The sequence below is a fragment of the Heterocephalus glaber genome, unplaced genomic scaffold, assembly GCF_053883595.1.
Source record: "Heterocephalus glaber isolate CG9 unplaced genomic scaffold, H.glaber_assembly_v1.0 deba00001460, whole genome shotgun sequence".
NCBI lineage: Eukaryota > Metazoa > Chordata > Mammalia > Rodentia > Bathyergidae > Heterocephalus > Heterocephalus glaber.
In genome coordinates, this window is record NW_028258307.1 from 8286398 (window position 1) to 8309472 (window position 23075).

At 54.9% G+C, this 23075-nt stretch overlaps 2 protein-coding genes across 12 annotated transcripts in view; both read right to left on the reverse strand.

The window, feature by feature from the left end:
• Positions 1 to 998: 998 nt before the first annotated feature.
• Fhip2b (FHF complex subunit HOOK interacting protein 2B) lies at positions 999 to 13940 on the reverse strand. Of its 5 annotated transcripts, none has more exons than XM_087216854.1 (17): positions 13824 to 13940; positions 10346 to 10424; positions 8518 to 8690; positions 7688 to 7792; positions 7477 to 7599; positions 6793 to 7035; positions 6473 to 6666; positions 6094 to 6202; positions 5837 to 5913; positions 5322 to 5511; positions 4134 to 4279; positions 3908 to 4033; positions 3700 to 3790; positions 3421 to 3564; positions 2945 to 3085; positions 2701 to 2801; positions 999 to 2579 (listed from the first exon to the last, which is right to left on the reverse strand). In XM_087216854.1, exons 1-17 carry the CDS (start codon positions 13866 to 13868, stop codon positions 2438 to 2440), a joined length of 2229 nt encoding a protein of 742 aa, XP_087072980.1. In that variant the 5' UTR covers positions 13869 to 13940; the 3' UTR covers positions 999 to 2437. The 5 variants fall into 5 exon arrangements, with proteins under 5 accessions (XP_087072980.1, XP_004848330.2, XP_004848331.2 ...); XM_004848273.3 differs by having other exon boundaries at positions 2701 to 2823; XM_004848274.4 differs by having other exon boundaries at positions 6473 to 6669.
• Positions 13941 to 19087: 5147 nt separating this feature from the next.
• The window catches only part of Dmtn (dematin actin binding protein), a 31683-nt gene continuing 27695 nt past the window's right edge, over positions 19088 to 23075 (reverse strand). For 5 of the 7 annotated variants that reach the window (XM_087216858.1, XM_087216857.1, XM_087216856.1 and 2 more), the window contains 5 exons: positions 21414 to 21478; positions 21204 to 21252; positions 20791 to 20856; positions 20475 to 20555; positions 19088 to 20244 (listed from right to left, as the gene is read on the reverse strand). In XM_087216858.1, the coding sequence (XP_087072984.1) occupies positions 20476 to 20555; positions 20791 to 20856; positions 21204 to 21252; positions 21414 to 21478 (260 nt within the window). In that variant the 3' untranslated portion in view covers positions 19088 to 20244; position 20475. Of the gene's footprint in view, positions 20245 to 20474; positions 20556 to 20790; positions 20857 to 21037; positions 21046 to 21203; positions 21253 to 21413; positions 21479 to 23075 lie in introns of all 7 variants that reach the window. The other 2 variants (XM_087216861.1, XM_087216859.1) reach the window with 2 other exon arrangements.

Sequence of the window (23075 nt, forward strand, 5' to 3'; positions counted from 1 at the left end):
TGAGCAAAGTATGTCGTGTGTGAATCACATCTAGATTTCTGGTTCTGAGCAGGGAAACACAACTGGGATTCCCTTCTCCTAGAGTCCACTGCCCTCTGGCCCAAGGGCCAGGGGACTCCTGGGCCCTTCCCAGCCCCTGCCTGCCTCTGTAGGCCACCAACTTGTCTCTCTGGCCTCGGTGAGAGCCACAGGAATCTTGGCCCCCTCTGAGGACATCTGAATGACAGACCAAATCCTTTTATTCTGTTCCCTCTTAGTGTCTACCCCCAGCCCATACCCACTTAGAAGGACAGTGGTAGTCATTCCCACCAACGGTTTAGCTTGGTAGTTTTCAATGCTGGACAGATACTAGAATCACCTGGAGAGCTTACAGACAATCTGTCCTCCCTCACAGTGAACTGCCGGAGGGGCTGAGCACTGGCATTTTAAAAAGCACTTCATTTTTTTCTGTTTTTGAGACAGGGTCTCCCTATGTAGTTCAGGCTGGCCTTGAGCTCAAAGCAATCCTTCTGCCCCAGCCTCCCAAGTGCTGGGATTATAGGTATGCACCACCACACCTAGCTAAAAAGCATTTTAAAAAGTTGGGAGCCACTGCAGGACCCTTCTCCAAGTTCTCAGCCTGCCTGGCCCCGGATGCTGGGGTGATCCCTCAGAAGCAAACTCCTCTTTCCTCCCCACACATCCATGGACAGATCTGTTAAACATCTGGCACTGTCTGTGACTGAGTCCTGTAGCCACAACCTAAACACAGGGACATGAGACCACAGATTTCCCACCTGGCCTGTCCCCCTCGTGGTGGCCTGGACTGGCAGGCTCAGCCACAGGTGAGCTGGCGGGTGTGAAGTGTGACTTACACTGCTAGGACTCAACTCCGTACCACCCTGCTGTGCTCCAGGGCTGGAGAGAGATGGGAACTTATCTTCCTTGGAGTAGAAGATGGGCCTAAATCAAAGAAGCTCTGGCAGGGGGTGGGAAGGCTGGAAAACAGAACCACTGTGTCCACACAATCACACTGTTTATTGCTGTGCTGTCTGGGGAAGACACCGTGCAAATGCCAAAGTGCATTGATTAGAGGTGAGAATCCATGCCTCCCAGGCCCTCCAACATTTGAAGAATCCCAAAGTCCAGACCCAGTTCACCCGCTGAGATCTGCCCCTTGCCCAACACCGGCACCCGTGTGCACATAGGCACTTGAAGGCGTGCAGTGTTCTTTGGGGCAGCAGCTAAGTCCTCCCCCGCTGGGAGGAATGCGGGAGAGGTAGAGGTCACTGAGTTTCTCCTCCTTTCATGTCACCTTTTGGCAACCTGCGCCCAGCTTCTAGAAGAGTCATGGGCAGGAAAGGGAAGCAAAAGGGGCTCTGGCCTGCTCCTCCTCGCCCAGGAGCCGGGCCAGCAACTGCAGTCCCACTGTGAGGTAATGCCTGGCACCTCCGGAGTGTTCCTGCAGGTCGAGACAGATTCAGCCCAGGTGGGGAGGCAGCCCCAGCCGCAGAGAGCATGCAAGAACTGGCTGCCTGGGCCTGGGCCCTTCCTGGTGGGCCTCGGGGGGCTAGAGTCAGGGATTCTGTCTCATCTGGACCCCAAGCTCCAGTGGCCCCCACGAGGGCCATCCATCAGGAACACTGGGCAGAGCGGGATCTGGAGGATGAAGCCCGGCCTCCCCTGGTCACTGACCTCTACCCAGGTGTTGCGGACCTGCTGAGACGGGTTCAGAAGGCGCCAGAGAGGAACCAGCCGGGGAAGTAGGCAGGCACCCAACTCCGAAGCTCCAAGGCCCTTGCCCGCCCTGGCCGCTGCTGCACCAAGGTTCTCATTAGCAGCTGCCCCCGCCTGGGCGAGGAACATGCTTTGGGCATTTGCCATGAGGCGGTTGGGAATTTTGCAACGGCCTCCGGGAGGGCAGGGCAGGAAGAAGGGGCTTTCCCTGCAGTCTCTTTCACAGTCTGCTCTCCAGAACTCGAACCAAGAAGGCAGGGAAAGCCTGTCAAATTGCAGCAGCTTCCATGGTACCAAATGTGACAGTCAGGGCTCCGCCTGACCCCAGGCTCTCTGGCCTGGATTCCCAGCTGGCCTTGGAGCCAGCATCACCCATGGAACTGTCACCGGTCGTGACTCTGACCACACATGGCCAGTACAGAGTGAACAGTCAAGACAACACGCAAGACTCAGGGTCCAGGTGCAAGCCAGCTGTCACCCAGCTCCTCCAAGAAGGCCCCGAGGAGAACACGCTGCCCTGGAGGCTGCCTCTTTTGCTCCTGGCACCTCTGAGGTCCACTCCCTGGAACCCAAGCCTGTGTGGTCAACAGGCTGAGGTCCTGAGTCAGCCCGGGAGCTGAAGCCCCCCAGGCCGGAGAGGAGCTGCAGCAACAGGGCCCAGCAGGAGGCGGCTCCTGGGCAGCGGCAAGGACAGGAGTCTCCCGCCCGACATGCTCCCAGCTCAGACATGCCCTTCCAGGGGCGAGGAGAAGTTCAGCTGAGGACCATGATCGGGGGGGAACTTGACGAAGGCGATGGCTGCCAGCTCCTTGCAGAATTCCTCCAGTACTACTACACCCTGCAGGAGGGTCTGGTGGTCCAGCCTGAGGGGGACAGCATGGGGTGGGGGACAGCTGAGAGGTGGCAGGCATGTACACTGCCCAAGTCCACAAGGCTCGATCGGGTGGCCAGACACCTGCCCAACCCACTTCCAGGGTTACTTACTGCTCCCCAGGGACCTGTCCCATCAGCTGCTTGCGTACCAGGAGCAGTTTGCCCGAGAACTGGGGTATCCTCTGAATGCGCTGCATCAAGTCCCCGATCACCTAGGCCGGGAGCCAGGGAGGCCTGAGGACAGGCCCAGACGCATTCCTGCAGGCTCCCCTTGCTCTGGTGCCATGCACTTTCCCTGGCATTGCAGGGTTCCCCTTGCCCTGTTCCCTGCCCTCCTGCCCCCTGGCATCCTTACCCTGACCAGCACAGAGAACAGGCTCCTGCAGCCAGGGGCCAGGTTGATGTAGGGATCCAAGAGGTACTCGTGGATGTGGGGGTGGGGGAAAAGGGCAAGCCGGGACAAGACTGAGGTCACCTGCAGGTTCAGGCTGTAGGGCTGTAGGGAACAAGATGGACGATGCTGAGGGTTGGGGGGGTAGTGCTGAGCATTTTTGTGCTCCCCCAGCGAGGCGCCTGGCTGGTGTGAACATGTGCGGGGGTGGGAGACTCACGTGACGCGTGTGTGTCATGGATTCCCTGGGGCTGAGGGCCAGAGCATGTCAGGGCGTGTGGAACAGAGGCGAGATGGAACTGCCCACCCGGGGACAGGCCAGGGGGCGGGGTGGCATACAGCCCACGGGGGGTGGGGTCAAGCCCCATGGCCAGTACCCGCTGTCCTCAGACTCCAGAGGCCCAGCCTGGACTTCTCCTGGGCCGTGTCCCATTGGTTACCTGATCCAAAATCCGGGCAATGCGACTGAATAGCACTCGGAGGAAGTGACCCTCAAAGAAAGGCCGTTCTGGCTCATGGGGATCCAAGGGTGTGGGAGTCTGGGGCCAGCCCCAAGGGGCAACACGAGAGCTGCACTCCTGGAACTGAAACACAGCGGGCAGAGTTGAGGGACCCCACCCAGGAAGGGAGGGCTCTGGCACCTGGGGCACAAAATCTAAGGCATTTTTCAACCCGAGGGGTAGGACTGATGAGGAGGGTCACTGCAGAGCCTCACTCACCAGTCCGTAGGCATCGTGGACGTATGTGTCATACCCGGTCTCCTCCAGGAAGGCTGAGGTCTTGGCTTCCTCAGGGACCAGGCAGAGGAAGCTGAGAGACAGGAGCCGAGGTGTGGAGCTGCTTCCCTGGGACCCCCTGTGCTTCCCAGCTGCCCGGACCCGAGACAAGGCGACACAAGTGGCTCCAACTGCCTAACCTGCTCCCCACCTGTTGACGATCTCTGTCACTGCTGTTTTGCCATCTGAAGCGGCCGGAGCCGGGCGAGGCTTTACAGAGGGCTGGAGACCAGGAGCGAGGAAGCCATCTGTGAAGTAGGGGTCTTCCTCCAGATCTCTGTGGCCGGCGCACAGCAATGAGCGCAGGAATAATGGGTGAGTGAGTAAATGCGCATGGGTGTGCCCGGGGTTGGCCTGGGATTCCTGGTTCCACTTACACGGCGTCCTCGTAGCTCTCGGGCTCTGGTGAACACCGGGCCACGTACAGGCGGCCCTCCAGGTTGCACAAAACCATGCTGTGGATGAGCCCCTCGTGGGGCTTCTGCAGCAGCTCCTCGAAAAGCCGCAGTGTGGCGATGCTGATCTGCAGTGAGAGGGCTCAGTGGGGTGGCCTCCCCGAAGCCCCTTCCCTTCTAGTGCCTGGGAACTGCTGGCCTAGATAAGAAGTCCTCTAAGGCGTGGTCATCTCTCCGAGCTAAGGACCATGGTAGCAGGTTTCAGGCTCATGAGTGGGTGATGGCCCAGGAAGTAGGGAGTCTGGATTGTCCCTGTACCGGTACTCAATTTTTTTTCTTTCTTTTTTTTTTTTGGTAGTACTAGAATTGAATCCAGGGGCATTCTACCATTGAGCTACACCCCTAACCCTTATTTTATCCAGAGAGGGGTCTTGCTACACTGCTCAGACTGGCCTTGAAATTTGGATCTTCCTGCCTCAGCCTCCCAAGTAGCTAGGATCACAGGTGTGTGCCACTGTGCCTGGCTCCATTAATCATATGATATGCCTTCTCAGGCATGGCCACTGGCTTCTCAGTGCCTCGATTTCCACATTTGAAAACTGGGACTCTGAGCCTCCTCTACCTCACAGAGCGCTCCAATAAGCCAAATGAAGCTGGCTGTAGTGGCACGTGCCTGTAATCCCAGCACTCTGGGAGCCTGAGGCAGGATGACAAATGCCAGCCCAGCCTGGGCAACTTAGTGACTTAGAGAGACCCTGTCTCAAAATAAAAAATAAAAACAGGTTGGGGATGAAGGCCCTGGGTTCAACCCCCAGCACTGAAAACAAAGAAAGCCAAATGGCTAGGAAAGCAGTTTGTAAAATATACAGTGCCAGGGCCAGGGATTTAGCTCAGTGGCACCACACCTGCCTTGCAAGTGCAAGGTCCCGAGTTTTATCCCCAGTACTGAGAAAAAAAGAAAAAAAATACACTGCCATAAAGAATGTGTGATCACAGGAAAGTACTGTGAGGAAAACAGCTTGGCAAGCCCAAGCAGGGAGGTGATCGGGTTGCAATCACCTTGTCACTGCTTTGAGAGGCTCAAGGTGACTGGCACAGGCAGAAGCACTCAGGAAATGTGCTGTGGGTGACGTAGGGAGAGGAAGGCAGAGCTGAGGGCTGCTCTCTCACCTCGTCCGAGAGGTGGTCACAGTGTCCGATGAGGTGGTCGCACAGGGTGTGGGGACTGTCCTCGGCACCTGTAGGCTGTCGGCGGGAGCCCAGCAGGAAGGCCACAGCTTCCTGCAGCAGCGTGGGGGAGCGGAGTTGGTGCAGCATGGCCGTCAGCAGGGCAGTGGAGGTCAGGATGCTCTGCTCCGACCTGTGGGTGGAGGCCCCTTAGCCAGACCAGCCTGTGCCAAGCCAGAGGCAGCAGAGGAGGAGCAGGGGGTGGTGCGGGCTGGGATGCAGCGCCCCCTTCCTGCTTGTCTCACATCTTTGGATAATGTCTCTGGCCACGTCCCCGTCCCTACTGAGGTCCTGTGAGTACAGGTGGGAGGCCATCAGGCCTGGCGAGTGTTAACCAGCAGAGTCCACGGATGTGACTCCAGCCAAGGAAGACCCTGCCCTAGGGCCAGGAAGGGGCTCAGTGGAGTGGGCAGGACACAGATGTGGGCCAAGAGCAACAGAACAGGACAGACACTCACACGTGTAGGAGTTGGGGCTGCAGAGTGTTCACAAACAGCCTCTCGGCCACGACCTTTGCCAAGACATCAGCAACCACCTGGGGCAAACAGCATGTCTTCACCATGTTTGCACCCATTACAGCTGCCCTGGGAGTCCCTGTGCCTTTGTGCAGCAGGGCTAACTGGCCCCAGCTCACTAAGCATTTGCTCTACTCTCTCCTCAGGATTAGGCGGTGAGGGAAGCCACGAGAGCCGTGGCTGCACCAGCCCCTGCTCACCGTGTGTGCCTCGGTAATAAGGTGGTCACAGTAATCAAACCAGCCCAGGAAGGCAGCCAGGGCCTCCTTGCCAGGGAAGGACACCTCATCGGACGGGGCACTGGGCAACCTAGGGGAGAGGGAGGCAGGAAGTCTGGAGGGTGAGGGGGAAGCTTCAAGGTCTTCTGTCCTTCAAGGACGTCTGGGAGCTGCCCTCTCCCTCTCCTCTGGAACCTCTGTTGCTGGGCTCAGTTCCGCTGTGGCTTTGTGGTCAAAGACTCTGGGAATGTGCTGTCACCTCGGGAGGAGGGTGGCCAGCAGGGTCCCCATCCCATGTGGAACCCCACAGGAGCTGGCTACCAGCCCGAGATGTTGTCCAGCCTTCCCCAGCCAGGCCCACCTCCAGCTGATGCCCTCTAAGGTGGCGATGTCTGCGGGGTGGAGGAAGGCAGGCAAGGACCGGTACAGTTGGCATAGATGTTCTGCAATTGCAACACAACACGGGGTGCTCTGCGCCAGGTAGGTAGCAGCTGCTGGGGAGGCCACGCTTACCAGGAGTAGCAGATTCTCCTGGGCCTTCAGGACCACCCGACCCTTCTAGGAGATGAGGATACAGCTTCAGGGACATGCATTCGAACCCCCAAATCACCTCCCAGCCATTCTCCCCTTCCCTGATTCCACCCCAAATTCACCTGCCCACCACCATCTCTCAGCCAGCACCTTGCTCTGGCACAGCCCCAGCAGGGAGGTGATCAGGTTGCTCTCCCCAGGTCCATCTGTCCCCTCAGTCTCAGCAGGCAGGTGGCTGTTCAAGGCCTGGGCCCCACAGTGCTCCCCATCCAACTGGGGGCCCCTGTCAGGAGCACAGTTCTGACAACAGTCCTTGTCCCTGTGGCTGGCTGTGTCTTTAGACAGAGCCAGAGACTCTCTGGATGACTTCTTCTTCCCTATAATCTTTTTACCCTGCAAAGAAGGTGGGGGGAGGCCGGCAGAACATTCTGAAGGCTCCACTCTTAAACAGTGCAAAGTGGAGCCAAATATGGTGGTGCACACCTGTAATCCCAGCACTCTGGGAGGCTGAGAAAGGAGGATGGCAAGTTTGACCCCAGCCTGGACAACTTAGTGACTTAGTGAGACCCTGTCTCAAAATAAAAAAATAAATAAAAGAGGGCTGGGGGCCCAGAGATTTAGCTCAGTGGTTTTGCCAACTGCCTCGCAAGTGCAAAGTTTCAAGTTCGATCCTTGGTACCAAAAGAAAAAAAGGAGTGCAGGTGGGCAGCAGGCAGGGCCTCAGCTAGAGCTGCAGGGAAGCTGCCCGAACACCTCTCCTCCTGCTTCCTTGGAGGCCTAGAGAGCGTCCCCTGGGTCCCCACCTCCCCCACCCACTGCCCACAGGGTGCTTACTTCCAGGATGTAGGTGAGCAGCTCCGGGTCCTGCTGGATCTTGGAGCAGAGGACACTGGTGAACTGCACCTCCTCCTTTTCTGTGAGGGACCCAGGGACTGCCCCTCCAAGCTGGAGAAGTTTCTAGAAGGGAAACAGGGCAGAAACAGAGGGAAATGGGGTGGCAGGAAAGGGGGATGTGTGCCCGGCTGCCTTCAGCTGCTGGTCTCACCTGCACGGGCCTGTGGACGCTGAAGTAGTGCAGCAGCGGGTGCTGCACCTCAGCCAGGACTTTGCTGAAGAACTGGAACACCTGCTGCCGCATACCTGGGGGGTACTGGGTCAGAACAGGGTGCTGTCAGAGGGGGGCCACAGCTCCCTGCCCAGACCCTCTTCCTGAGGGCACAGGGCTCCCCGCCCCAGGCCACCTTCCCAAGCAGGCCTCCTTCCTTTGCCACAATGCTTGAAACTGGCCTTCCTGTGCTTCCAGCCCTCCATCCTGCCTTAGTTTTCTCCATGTAACTGGGTCATTATTGAGCATGACACCTGGCCCTCCATACCCACAGGTTCTACACCCATGGATTTAACCATCCTCAGATCAAAAATGTTAAAGAATAATCACATCTGCCCCAAACATGTACAGCCTTTTTTCTAGTCATTATTCCCTAACCAATGGTACATCACAACCATTTTCATAGCATTTATATTGTATCAGGTGGCCTAAGGCAGCTGGAGACCATTTAAAGGTATAGGAGGATGTGTGTAGGTTATATGCAAACACAGTGTCTCATGGTATCCATGGAGACTGGTTCCAGAAACCCTGAACCCAGATTTATATGAGGCTTGTGTCTCCATGATTTTCATGTCTGAAGGGACAGGAAACAATCTTCCTTGGATAACAACTGTACGCAATTATCCTGCCCATCACCCACAGGCATCCTTGTCAGTTTTTAATCACTGCCACGTCCCTGGCATCGAGAACTCAGTGCCAGCTGGGACAGTGGCATTCAGGGGCCTGGCTGGGGTAGAAGTTTCCAAGCGCCCTGGGGTGGGCATGCCCACCTCAGCCTTGCCCAGCGTGCACAGGGTCTCCAGGATCTTGTGCTGCAGCAGGTACTCCAGACAGGGCCCAGCCTCGCCTGCAGTCGCCTGCTGCCGCTCCTCATACACCAGGATGTCCAGCATCTGCTTCAGCCGCCAGGGAATATCCGTCTTCTTGGCAGGGGTGTTTTCATCTGACCGAGATTCGGAACACAAGGGTGAGTGGAGTAAAAGGCACTAGGGCTTCAAACTGGCAGCCCCTCCCGCCAAGTCCAGAAGGGAGAAGTGGAGGTGGGAGATGGGGAGGGGCTGGGACACCAGGAAATGGAACTTTACCGCTGCGTATGTGAAAAGACAGAAGTCCTGTTGGATGAGGCCAGGACGCGGGCCCCTCTCACTGAGAATGTCTATTTGCCCCAACACTGTGTCAGAGGACGGCTCACGGTTCTCCCCCAAGCCCTGGGACAAGGACATACCCTGGCTGTGCACAGGACAGGATTGGACAGCTGCCTGTCTGCTCTGGCCTGAGAAGCTGGGGCTCAGAGATCTATCATACAATTTAGAGGCCATTATTTCAGCAGCTTCCTGAGCAGCGATCTCCTGGGGCCTGGTTATGTCTCTTTGCTGCTGTTCACAGAAGGCAGTACTGTTTTCTGCAAGGCAGAAAACAATCTGTGCACCACATGCACACACCTGCTCCGCCACCACTGGGGCGATGCAGGCATCAGTCTGAGGGGGAGGTGTTTCCAGAGAAAGCTTTGGAACAGTCCTGCAGCACCCTCTAGCTTTTCTCTAAGGCATAGGTTCTTGAGCTAGAGGCAGCTGCCCTCACGCTCTCCCCGGATGTCTCTGGTTTGAGACCTATTCTGGAAATTAAAGGAGTGAATGCAGGTGGGCCCTACTCTCCTGTGGACTGGGGCTCCAGGATAATCTCACCCTCCAGGGAACACCTGGAGACATTTACAGCTGTCACGATAATCACGACAGGGGGACAGTACTAGCATCTTAGTTGTCAACAGGCTATGGTGGGGAACATTCTCCCCACAATGACAGTGATCCTGTCCAAATGCCAACTGTGCCCTAACTGAGAAACCTGGTCTAATGGAACTCACAGAGGGTCACCAGAGTGCTCAAAAAGCACTTTGTAATTTCTTGGGCTGATTCAAACTTTTTAAAAGAAAGCCTTTAGGAAAGATGTATGCTGGAATCAGACCCAGTCTGAACTCCAGGGAGATGGAAAGCTAGGGATACAGGATTTGGTTACCTGGCAACCAGTCTGTATCCACCAATACATGTATACTAACTACAGAGCAGCCAATCAGACTGTGCCCTTCAGTGAGTGACCCCGGTGGGCCAGGCAACCTGAGGCTTTGGGTCTCTGTGGTACCAGCTAGAAGAGAAGGACTTAAGCATGTTCCTTACCTTGGTTTTTGGTCTCCTCCTACCCCTGATCTCTCCAAGGGAAATGTCCTTAAATTGGCTCAAGGAGAGGGGGAATCTATTCCATTTCTTTTATATATATATATTTTGTTGTTGTTGTTGGATTGTTTTGGTACCGGGGATCAAACTCGGGCCCTTGCGCTTGCGAGGCAGGCTGTCAGAACCATTGAGCTAAATCCCCGGGCCTTCCCACCTCTTTGTCCCAATATGTCCCTCACGTAGCTCCACTCCCAAAAGGTCAGGGCTGGGCCACCAATTAAGGCACGAACACCAGAGGTGAGCAGGTCTCCATTAGCTGGGCACCAACTCTAGCAATGGATGTCACCTTCCCCTGTACTGTAACTTTCTGCCCATGTCATCCTCCTAGCTCCCTCCCAGGGTCCCTGGGCTAAGGAGAAGCAGGCCACACCTGTGCTCTCGAGGTAGTAGTGTGTGATGCCCTTCCAGTGCTCCACGAAGGCCTCTAGCAGGTCGATGCTGGGCTCCCGCTGCAGAGAGAGCAGAGACACAGCCTCAGTGGGAGTCCGATGACCATGGGTCCACTGCCACTGACATTGACAGGGACACACACCCATGTGCCTGCTCAGTGCTTGGGTAGGCAGGCACCAGGCCCTGGAAGAGGTGCCAAGCCCTGGCTTTTCAAAAGAAAGAGTAACATGTCTCTCCAGGACACAGCAGCATGGTCACTACCACCTGCCTCCCCTGTCCCCATCCCAGAGGAGCTAAGCATGTTGGTGAGGATACAGACACTAAGCATTCCAACTCAACCTAGTCCTCTACAACAGAGGGACAGCCAGGAACACAAAGGGGACCCCAGAATGACAACTGGAATGGCTAGGATGGAACACATTGTAGAGACAAAGCTTTTCGGTCCCTTTCAAGTAGACCATCTGCAATCTGTTCAAGGCTATGGCAGGCTGTACTCAGCCAGGCAGGTAACATCAGCACAATCTAAACGAAGAACCTTACAATGTGTTTTCCTCTTCCATCTAAGGCCTCGGGTCATCCCCAACTCCTTAGCCTGCCCTGCTGTCTATGGGCCCAGAGTTCTGACACCACTCATCCCCACTTCTCTGAGAATGCTGTCTCCGTCTCCGGGCTCTGGCTGGAACTGGTCTTGAAGTGATAATGACCACTTGCCCTGAAAACTCCAATTAAGGCCATTTCTCCTCTTTTCTTGCAGAGTAAATGTATGCAGAGAAAGCTGAAACATCGAACAGGTGCTCATCTCCACATCCAGCTTTTTGCTCAGACCACTCACTGCCCCAGGGGCCCTATGTCCCTCTACACTTGTCTAGGTCCAAAGAGGCCCCAGTGAGGTCCAGCAAAGGGCTGGCAGCTCCACACAACCCTCTCCAGGGCTCCACCTGCCTGCTTCTCTCCAGCCTCAGTTACGGCACCACAGAGGTGGGCATCTAGTGATCAAGTTGTTCAGGAAATATCTTGTGAGTGCCTACCAGTCCAACTAACACTCAGTTGGAAAGAAACATGCCACCAAGAAGATAATATAAAGCCACCCCGAGTAACTACACTACCAAGGGCATAGTGTGAGGCCCCAGGAGGGCTAGGAAAGAGGGGTCACTTCCAAAGGCGGGAACAGGAGAGGCTTTCTGAGGCCACTCCTTAACTCAAATGTGAACTGAGTCAGCTTGCCCAGCTAAAAGGCAGTCACAGTATTACCTGCTGAGGAGCTCTGCAGAGAGCACCTGGGAAAGGGTGGGATGAGGAGTGTGTGGGCCTCTAAGGCCAAAGCAGAAGCCTGCAGATATTTTGTAGGCAGCTAAGAGCAATCAATGCTACCTTCTAAGCAGTATTCTGGGAAGATTCAACTGGCACTCAGTCTCTTGTGGAAGAGACAAAGGCAGGAAGATCTCTAGGAAGCCCGTGGCTATGGGGGAGCAAGGCACACGGCCGAGTCAGGGACCTTGAAGCACTCCCGACCCTCGCTGTAGGCAATCAGTCTTCTTTCTGTTAGTTGTAAGGGCACCTCTTCCTGGAGTGGCACCGCCCAGAGTCCTTCCCAGTCTTCCATCCACAAACGACTCCATCCCATCACCCTCTAGGTGAAGCCGCTCCTGCTGGGCTAAGCTGACATCCCCACTGGCCTGGGGGTTCCCTGAGGCTCAGAGCTCTGCATTTTACACTTGGCTGCCCTAGAAGGGCTCTGCCCTTCTGCATGCAGTGAATACCCACAGCCTTCACCAACTTATCTCCGCAGGCTCTGAAGACACCCTTTCATGCTCCTCGTCCAAGAAAGCACTGGGACCCCTGGCCAGCAAGCGCCATAATGAACTCAGTTTCTGTAGTCTCACCTAGCCTCAGCTTTCATTTATTAGCCTACAAAAACCTTGGGCTGGGATTCAACCAAAAGGAACACTCAGGTACAACCTGGAGACCCAGAGGGCAGGACAGACAGCACAGGCTTCGGCAGAGAAGGCATGGCTGAACTCTACTGAATCTGTACCAGCTACTGTAACACCAGGCCAAAGCAACTGTACCAAAGAATTTCTTTTTAAAGATATTCTTAGAGCCTTACTGGTCAGGAGAGGACAGGGCTGAGCCCTTTTCTGGCATCACATGTGACTCGATAACCCAGCCTAGGAAAAGACCTAGATCCTAGATATATGGGTGGAGTGAAAAAGAGGGATTCCCTTGTCCCGAAGGTGCAGCCAAAGCCAGGGCATCCTCTACGTGCTGCAGACTGAGGCCCAAGTAGACGATCCCCACTCCCAATATCTCCAGCCACCAATGTTTCCCGCATTGCAGGCAGCAGAAATTCACCCCTCAGAAATTCCTCTTAAGGAATAAGAGCCAGGAATGGTGGATTCCCAGGAGTTCAAGGCCAGTCTGGGCTACATAGCAAATCCTGTTTTAAAAAACTGGAAAAAAATTAAGACATAGTTGTTCATCCCTCCAATCCTCCTTGTAAATGAAGTCTTCAACAGAGGTATGGAATGGTTTATCAGTCACTTTCTAAGGGGACAGCTGCTTTGACTGGGCACAGGGAGAAGGGATGGAAGGTCATTTTGTAGTCTTTACTGCATGGGGCCCCAGGCCCTGCCCCTGGGGCAGAGCAAGATTAGGGAGGTGGAGAACCAGAGGGGGGTGTGGACGTTTCTCACTTTCTCCACAAGTCTGCCGGAAGGGGAGGTGAAACCCAGGGCTGCTTCTCCTGAGACAATCTGATACCCGAAACTCATCAGTTACGAGTGGATTTAGACTAAGAGATGAAAGAACCGACGTGGGCTGCCGGGGACCTGTCCTTGGCCCTCACAAAGTGACAGTGAAAAAGCAATAAACTCCGCACACAGGCAGGCAGGCAGGCCCACCCACCGAGGTCCTCCAGATCAAGGTGGGTCTGGTTCGCGGGATGCGAGGCAGGAGCGGACCGGTATCCCCGGGGCTCGGTGGCCCCGGGCGCGCAAGGCCTCGCTCACCTCCCAGGGCCCTGGCCGCCCGGGCCCGCGTTTCCCACGCAGAGAGGGGGCGCCCTGCCGGGAGCCGAGGCTTGGAATTGTCGGGTGGGCTCAGAGGAAGGGAAGGGGCGGTGAGGAGGCCGGGAGGAGCAAGGTGGCTGACAGCGAGGGCCCGGGCAGAGCTGCGGGGGAGCCGGGGAGGAAGTGACTAAGTGGCCCCGGCGAGCTTTGAGAGAGGAGCGTCAGGGGCCGGGAGCTCTGAGCGCAGGAAGCAGAAACAAGAAGCGGTTCCGGGCGCAGGACCGGGAAGCGGATCCGGGAACGCGACGCGTCCGTGCAGAGCTGCTGGGAGCGCACGCGGGGCGCGACGGGCGCGACCCGACACCACAGGCCCCGAGGCAGCCCCGGCCCGGGGAGGGTCCCTGCCCGCGGGGCCCGCGCCCGCCCGACCCCCACTGCCCCGCGCCTCACCGCCCCCACGGCCTCCTGCAGCAGCGCCCCGAGCCGGCTCAGCATGATGGCGGCCCGGCCGGGTTCCGGGCGGCGGCGGCGGCGGCGGTGGCGGCGACGGCGGGGGAGGAGCCGGGGCGGATGGGGGCGGGGAGGTGGGCGGGGAGGCCCAGAGCCCCGCCCTGGCCGCGAGCTCGGGGCGTCACTGCCGCAAGCTGGTCCCAGGAGAGCGCGCCCCACACCTGCCCCAGCCGCGCAGCGGGGAAGCGCGCAGTCCCGCGAGGCGCCCCAGGGAGCAGGTGGCCTCCAGCGATTGGGCCTTGAAGAGGGGTCCCTCAGAGGGGGACAGGGTGATTTCCTCCTTGCGGAGTTAGAATTCCTTCTTAATTGAGAATGCGGGCTCCAGCCTCGGCATCCCCAGCCCTGACCTATACAGCAGCCTGGGCTGCACAGGACCGGAAGCGCTGGTCTTGTTTGATGTGCAGAGTCCGAGGTACCCCAGATTTTTAAACACATGATAAGAAAAACTAGCTCCCTGATCATGTTTTATATTCGGTGCATGTTGCAACCGTAATGGACTAGGAATATTGGCTTAAATGGAATATACTGTTAATTTCACTAATTGCTTTGTACTTTTAAAATTATTTAGTTTTTTAAAACTTTGGAGGAAGGGGCCGGGAATTTAGCTCAGTGGTTCTGGCGCCTGCTGCGCAAACGCAAGGTCCCGAGTTCGATCCCCGGTACTAAAAAAAAAAAAAAAAAGAATATATATTTTAGGGCCGGAGATTTAGCTCAGTGGTTTCGCTGCCTGCTGCACAGGCGCAAGGACCCCAGTTCTATCCCCTGTACCAAATTAATAAATAAATAAAATTTCTTTTGGTACCAGAGATCGAACTCAGGACCTTGAGCTTGCCAACAGGCACAGTACCGCTGAGCTATCTATATCTCCGGTCCTTAATTGGGTTTTTTTTTCGGTACCGGGGATCAAACTCTGGACCTCGCACTTCCGAGGCAGGCAGTGGAACCACTGAGCTAAATCCCTGGCCCCGTAAATTGGGTTTTTTTGAGAGAGGGTCTCACTTGGTAGTTCAGACAGGCTTTGCTCTGAATTCACTATGTAACACAGACTGGCCTGGGGCTGGGATTACAGGCGTGCCCCACCACGCTTGGCTTGGACACCCCAGATTTTAAAGACATGACGGAAAAAGGAAAATGTTAACTAGCTCCCTGATCATACTCTATATTGATTACAAATTGCAACAGTAATGGACTGGGAATATTGAGTTAAATAAAGTATATTTTTGTTGTTGTTTAGTTTTTTTGAGACAGTCTCACTATGTGTTCCAGCCTGGCCTTGAACTCATTATGTAGCCCAGGATGGCCTCCAGTTTGTGGTGATCCTCCTGCCTCGGCTTCCAGAGTGCTAGGATTGGAGTCCGCCAGCATACCTGGTTTGAATTTCTATTTTTAAGTGGCTAGTGGAAAATGTTAAACAACACATGTTCCATTATGTTTTTATTGCACAGCCTGCTCTAGGGGTTCCTTGTACCCTTCCAGCTACACCAAAGAAAGAAAGAGAAGGTAGGTCTCCCGGATAGGCAGCAGGCCTGGGAAGTCATGCCCAGGAACTACACAGGCAGGGCCTGCCACTGAAGCAGGCTTCCTGGAACATCAAAAGTGGGGCCTTAGGGATCCCTACACTAGCTCCATCTCTACCTCTTCCCCCAGCAACAGAAAGAGATTGTTCCTAACAACAAGAAGTCTCCTTCAAATGTATTTCTGAGCTGCGCATGGTGGCTCATAGCTGTAAAACCAGCACTCAGGAGGCTGAGGCAGGAGGATCACTTCAAGTTCAAGGTCAGCCTGGACTACATAGTCCAAGACTAGCCTGAATTACATAGTGAAACCGTTGTTTCAAGCCCTCTACCACCACCAAAAACTGTTATTTTTAGGCGAGCTGTGTGACACACACGTGAAATCCCAGCACTCTGGGAAGCTGAGGGAGCAGGATGGAAAGTTCAGGCCCCGCTTGGGCACTTTAGTGACTAGGTGAGATTTTTTGTCTCAAAATAAAAAAAATTTTTTTTGGTACTGGGGATCCAACTCGGGACTTAGAACTTGCAAGGCAGGCAGTGGTGGAACCACTGAGCTAAATCCCTGGCCCTCAAAATAAAAAATTTTAAAAGGGCTGGAGATGTAGCTTAGAGTGAAGACCCATGGTTCAATACCCAGCACCACCACACACACATACACCCAGACCTCCCCCCACACACACATACACACTCACACAGTATTTTCTGGTTATGTACACCTGCAATTCCAGCTACTCAGGAGGCTGATGCAGGAGAATTCTGAGTTTGAGGCCAGCCTCCATGACTTAGTGAGACCCTGTCTCAAATTAAAAAATAAAAAGGAGAGGGATATACCTCAGTGGTGGAGCGTTTGCCTAGCATGTGTAAGGCCCTGGGTTCAGTTTCTGGTGCACCCCAAAAAAGTATTTCTGCTAATGACTGGCATTATATGAGAAGACGGTAGAGCATCAAGAATCCCCATAGGGCAGGGGGCGTAGCCCTCTTACAGAATCCTAAAACCTAGGGTCTCAGCTTTCGAAACATTGGGGGCCTTCTTCTCCAAGAGGACAGGCCCAGGAGACCAGGACCTGCCCAGGGTTGGAGCCTGCTAGTCCCCCAGAGTACCCCCAGGGAGGCCAGGGCTGCGTCCTGGGCCCTAGACAGGGCCTGGGTCTGGCTAAGGCCAGCAGGATCTGGGTCTCAGCTCCCAGGCAGCTGCTTGGAAAACATGTTTTCAAACAGGTCAGCTTTGAAAATGTGATGGTGTTGGGCCAAGTGTGTGAGACCAGGGGAGACCCGAGCCCGCCTGGGGGACAGGGACGCATCTGAGAGGTGACCTAGAGGGCTGGGAGAGCTGAGTTCCAGGGCAGCCATGGCGCAAGCTAGTCTACTTCCTTCCGGATGTGGGAGGTGGGCTGGCTGGACCAGATCAGCACTTTCCCTTCCCTGTGTTGCCCATGACTCCAGGGAATAATGGAAGTCCATGGGGAGTTCACAACCTTTTAAAAATCTTTTTCAATGTTATTTTAAACACTCTAATAAATTTTTGTCGTTGTTTTGAGCTTTTTTTTTTTCCAGTACCAGGGATCGTACTCAGGATCTTGCACTTTCGAGACAGGCGCAGCACCACTGAGCTAAATCCCCAGCCCCTGCTTTTGTTTTGAGACAAGGTTTCACTATGTAATCCAGGCTGGCCTCAAATTCTCTGCCATTCTTTTGCCTCAGCCTTCTGAGTGCTGGAATTACAGGTGTGCACTGCCATGGCTGGCTCTAGACCTTGTTATTTTTTGAGACAGGACTTTGCTAAGTAGCTCAGTCTGGCCTAGAACGTGCAATCCTCCTGTCTCAGAGTCCTGAATAGCTGGAATTGCAGGTGTGTACCACCATGCCCAGCTAAAAACTATAAAATCCTGTGTACACAGTGTGTGCTATGTGCCAAAAGATGTTAGGGACCACTGAGGTATTAAAGTCTGCTGCCAGGTAGCTCATTTGGGGCATGAATTTTGGACAACACATCTCCTAGGAGGTTGGATGAAGAGCCAAGGTCACTCCAGGGTCACTCCCTACATTGCCCAGGTGTTACTTAAACTTAGGATCCTCCTGCTTCACCCTCCCTTGGTGCTTACAAGATGTACACTGACACACTAGCTAATTTTTTTTTAAAGCTTTGGAAGCCACTGGACTGATTTCCCAGTTTTTTGCATCTGTGTGAGTGTGTTTCAGGGGAGACTTAGGGACTTCCCCTTGGCTCTGTTTCAGGGACCAAAGCCCCACCTTGAGCACCTCTAAATTCTCAGGAACTTACAATACTTAAGGACTCAGTGTCCAGTCTGCCCCACTGCAAGTATTTCCCACTCAACTGTGATCACACGCTGCCTGCAGCACCCTTGGGGCCTGGTGACCTTGATGTTCTCCCTAACAGTCTGAGAGCTCCATGTGGACGGGGCCATGCTGGCCTTGGCCCTGCTGTGTCCCCAGTGCCCAGGCCAGTGTAAGCTCAGTCTGCCCACGTGCAGCCTGTTCCTCCTGCTCGCCTCTTTGCTGCCCTGGCCTGTTGTCAGGACACTGAACCATCACGGAGCTGCACGCCTGTATCTCAGCACCCTGCGAGGCTGAGGCTGGAGGATCACAAGTTTGAGCCCAGCCCAGGCAACTAGTGACTAATCGAGGCCATTTCAAAATTTAAAGGGGTGGGGGGCAGGCTGGGGATGTAGCTCAGTGCAAAGGGACTCAGTTCAAACCCAGTTCTGGGAGAAAAGAAAATTCAACAGTCCTGATGGCATGTGCCTGTAATACCAGTTACTCAGAGGGCTAAGGCAGGAAGGTCTCAAGTTCAAAATCGACCTGGGCAATTTAGCGAGACCCTGCCTCAAAATAATATGAAAAGGGCTGGGAATGCAGCTCAGTGGTGGAGTGCTTACCTGGCAAAGCTAGAGAGGCCCTGGATTCAGTCCCCAGCACTGCTGAATAAATGAATATTCAGATTTGAAGCCAGCCGTGGTGGCGCACACCTGTAATCCCAGCACTTGGGAGGCTGAGGCAGGAGGATCACCATGACCAGCCTGGGCTACATAGCAAGACCCTATCTCAGAAAAAAAAAAAAAAAAAAAAAATCGAGTGAAGGATGATTCTTATCTACTTTCCTTTTGTTTCAGGCAGAGTAGCTGCAGACTCATCTAGGGGCTGAAGTCAGGCGCCAGCTCATCTGAGGTTCCCGACTTGGGCATCTCTACCTCACCTGGTCACCTGCTGCACACCTTGTCAGGCATCCACACAATCTGTTTCCACCAGGTCAGGCTGGTGCCTCCCCCTATAGTCTTCTTTCTGGTCCTCCCAGGAGATCTGCACCTCTCACACTTAGACCAGCAGTTCCACGTCTGTTCCCCTGGGATGCCTTCCCAAGACCAAATCACCATCTCCTCCCCTGGCCTGTGCTCTTGCTACTTCTTTTCCTTTCCTTTCCTTTCCTTTCCTTTCCTTTTTCCTTTCCTTTCCTTTCTGTGATAGGATCTTATTATGTAGCCCAGGCTGGCCTCAAACTCAGGGCAATCCTCCTGCCTCAGCCTCCCAAATGCTGAGATTACAGGCATGTGCCACCATGCCCAGGTCCACCCCATCCAACTCTTACTTGAATCCTCACTCCCACAGCTTCCCTTACCCTGATGTCACCTGTCCCTCTCCCCCAGGACTGGTGGTTCATAAAGGACAAAAGGATTGAGGGACCCAATGCAACCTTTTAATTCCAAGCAGAGTGCCCCATCCCAGCACAATCACACACATGGTGGAAAAGGAATGCCAGGGTCTGAGCAGGAACAAAACCCAGACCTGGGCAAAAATATATATATATATATATATATATAATTATATACACATACATATGTGGGGAGAAAGAAAGCTGGGGTGTGAGTAGGCAGGGCAGGGTGAGGAAAGCAGCAGGGCCCCCAGTAAGTTACATTCTGTAGAGAGCAGAGTGTAGGTGAATGGGGATGGTGCCACTGGCAGCCAGGACAGGCATCCCAAGCCTGGCCTCTTGGTCCACTCAAGGGAGGCTCAGGCCTGGACTCTCTGCCCCTGGGCAGGTGACAGGAGGAGGCATCCTAGGGGCTCTGCTTGAGGCTGGTGGTGGCCTTGGTGTCACACAAGTGGCATCACCACACTACACCAAGGCCTCTGGAGAAGCCACTGGCTACAATGAGAGCTTCAAAGCTTAAGGGTAGCACATCGAGGACAGGGCATGGTGGTAGGAGGGTGACCTCCTTGCTGGAGGCCCTGCCTGCTCCTGCCCGTCAGAAAATTGGGAGGCCCGGGTGCGGGGTGCAGGCTCAGGTGGGCGTGCACAAGGCCCTGGGGCTATCCCTGTCCGGCTGCACGCTGCCCACTGGGCAGCAGGGTGAACAGACTGACTGCTCGTTCCCCCATTTTTCCTCACCCATTTTGAGGACCTTCGTACAGGGGTGACAGGGAGAGGGCACATTCACTCACTCTGTGTGTGCTGGAGTCCAGGCTGGGTTGGGTTGGGCAGTGGGGACCAGGGACAAAAGAAGGAGCCCTGGCTCATTACAGTGCAGAAAGTCCACACCTCCCGGCCTGGCGCTGCAGAGGGCCTGGCTTGGCTCTCCCTGAGGAACAGAGCCCACCCCTTCCACCAACCTCCGCCGTGCCTAGCCTGCCAGGGGAAGAGGATGCCGTGGGTCCAGGGCCCCCACTCCAGAGCCCTGAAGCAGCAGGGGGAGCCATCACGGAGAGGGGCAGAGTGGTCAGAAGAGGGACGCCTTCTTCTTGAGCTCGTTCCGCTTCCACAGGGCCAGCTTGCTGAACTCTTCAGGAGACATGGCAAAGACCCTCGAGAAGTCCTCCGAGGACAGGTGCCTCTGTGGGGGGACACGCAGGCAGCTGAGGGATGGAGGCCCAGCGTGGGGCCTGTGTTGAGTGACGAGGGGTGCACGGAGGCCCCATCTTCCCCCAGGCAGGGGAGGAGCCCATGGTCAGCCCCACACCAGTCCACAACAGGTCGGCAGAACTTGACGGCCGTCCCTGCAGTGCAGGCGGGGGGACCCCACTGGCAACCCCCACAGCCATCCGGGGCACCTTCCCTGCACACCTCAAGCCTCATCCGGTCCACTCCTGGAGGCAGCTTGCTTCTGCCCTTGTTGGTCACCACCAGCATCTCGTAGGGGTAGATCTGGGGGCAGGGAGGGTCAGCTCGTGCTCAGCCTCTTCCATCCACGAAACCCCCTCTACTCCGCAGGCCCCTGGTCAAGTGCAACGGCCACCAGGGCTCATGCCACATCGCCCACCCCCCCCCGCTCCCCAGCCCCCCAGCCCCCCAGCCTCACCTCCGGGAGACCCAAGCGCATTCAGCCTGCCTAGCTCAAACCCACGCCCCGCCCCACTGGATGGTCGGGTCACGCCCTCACCTTCTGCTCCAGCACACAGGGCAGGGAGCTCCCCCGGTCCATCCTCCCCCTCTGGCCCTCTCCGTTCTGGGGAGACCAAAGCCGCAGTGAGCCAGAGTGGGGCAGGGGGACGTTCCCAGCCTTACCCTGGGCTCCTCGGGTCTTCGCCAGGCAATGCCATGGCCCCACACCCCCCTTCCCCTGCCACGGCCAGCTGCCGGGGCCTGGCTGCTGGCACTCCATCTGCTCCCCTCCCGGGGACACTCACCTGCAGGCCTGCGGGAGACAAGAGCCATTGTTCAGAGGCAGCACCAAGGTCTGCGAGCTTCAAAACCCACCAGCTCGGCTGCAGACCTCATACAGACCCCTGCCCGCATCTGACACCGGCTGCACGGGGAGCCTGCAGATGCCCCTCTCCTGGCCCCCAGTCTCACCTGGGCTCCCAGTCTCCCTCTCCGATGGGCTGAAGTCTGTGGACTGTAGCTAGGAAGGCACATGGGGGTCAGTGGGAGCTGAGGACAGTCCTCATCCTCGCCCTCACTCTGAGGGCCTCTCCAGGCCCAGGATCCCACGGACCTGCTCACTCAGCACCCCACATGCACCCCCTTCCGCGAGGCCTGTGAGCCCTGGAGCTCAGAACTTACCCGGCTCAGAGCGGTCCTGCCGTAGGAGGGGAGAGAAGAAGACTTCGACGTTCCCGGGTGCAAGGCTGTGAGAGAGCGAGAGGACCCAGGCTCAGTCCTTTGGGCCCTGACAGTTGTTTCTGAGAGGGCTGCCTAGCTGACCTTGCCCTGCCAGAGCAGGGAAGCAAAAGGGGAAGTTGAGAGAACCCAGTGGGCTTCTGCTGGGTTCCAGCTCCTACCCCACTGCCTTCAGCAAGTGACACCTTGCTGGGGCTTCTCATGTGTTTGTTTTTTTTTTTTTTTTGAGGCAAGTTCTCAATATGTAGTTCAGGGTTGTCTTGAACTCACTATGTAGCCAGGCCATCGCCCTGCCTCAGCCTCCTGGGCTCCTTGGGTCTTTGCACCACTGGCTCATGCAGGGGCTTCTGAACTGTCTAGGATGCCTTCCCTCTTCTCTCTAATTGGTGCAAAATCCACAGCCAAAGCTGAGGCTCACCATCATTTCTCAGTGGCAAGCCTCTGAGATATACACATAAATCTACAGTCTAATCAAAAGAACTGAATTATTTCAATTTTACAAACAGAGTTAATCAAATTTTGAACATTTGACATCAGACTACAAGCAAAGCCATGGTCAGCTACCAAGCAGTCAAGGTACTTCCGGTTTTGCGATACTGGGTGTTATCTGCCACTTGCACATTTCCTAAGATGGCTAAATGTTCAACCAGTGCAGATTGTAATTCTAGAAAATTTATTTCCAGTACTGTATTTCTCTAGAAAGAACTTCATCCCTATGACTCTTAGATTGTACACATCTCCAAACTCCTTTGCCTTCAATTACTACAAAGGTCCGGGACCTGGCAGCAGTTTATGTTTGTTTTTACAGTACTGGGAACTGAACCCAGCTCTACCGCTTAGTTATATCTCCAGCTCTTTTTATTTTGAAGAAATGTACTGCTAAGTTTCCCACACTGACTCCAACTTGTGAAACTCCTGCCTCAGCCTCCCAAGTAGGTGGGATTATAGGCATTCAGCACCATGCCTGGACAGCAGTTCTTTCTTTTGAAGCAAAACATTTATTGGTACATTTTAGGTATACATAATGATATCATTTATCATAGGGAATTTGTACTTGTACATGATATACCTTGAGTCTTGTCTTCTTTTTTCCCATCCCCCCCTTAACCCCCTTCCCCTCCTTATATATAAAAGCTTTGTTTCCATTTTTTCCTTCTATTCTCTCTTTTTTCTTTTCTTGCCTTTCCTTTCCCCCTCCCCCTCCCTTGTTCCTCTTCTCATTTGAACATTTTCTTCCCATTTCTCAATATTTTAGTATACATTTTAGCTCTTATTTCCACTTTCAGTTTCTCACACCAGAGAAACAGTGCGGTATTTAAACATGTGTGTCCCATTTATTTTACTTAAGAGCATGGTCTCAAGGTGCATCCATTTAGACAGCAGTTCTTTTGAGTAGCATTTGGTTTAAATTTTTTTAGCCTCAGAATATTCAAAACTATAAGGAGCTATTTTCTTAAAACAATCTAAAATTGAGAGGAGGTGAGCCAATCCCAGAGCCCAGGAGGAGGCTCCCTGCCACCATCCTACCACTCCTAGGGCAGAGGAGGTGAGCCATGTGGGTGCCAGCAGCACCCCCCCACACCACCACCATGGAAATGAGAAGAC

Excerpts from the sequence above, each read along its gene's own strand:
- Fhip2b (XM_004848272.3), bottom strand. The coding sequence starts at position 13,868 with ATGCTGAGCCGGCTCGGGGCGCTGCTGCAGGAGGCCGTGGGGGCG. Across the intron at positions 6,670-6,792 it reads TGGGGCTGTGCCAGAGCAAG|AAGGGTCGGGTGGTCCTGAA; the intron begins GTGCTGGCTGAG and ends CTCATCTCCTAG. Across the intron at positions 4,034-4,133 it reads GAGAGCTACGAGGACGCCGT|AGATCTGGAGGAAGACCCCT; the intron begins GTAAGTGGAACC and ends CGCCGGCCACAG.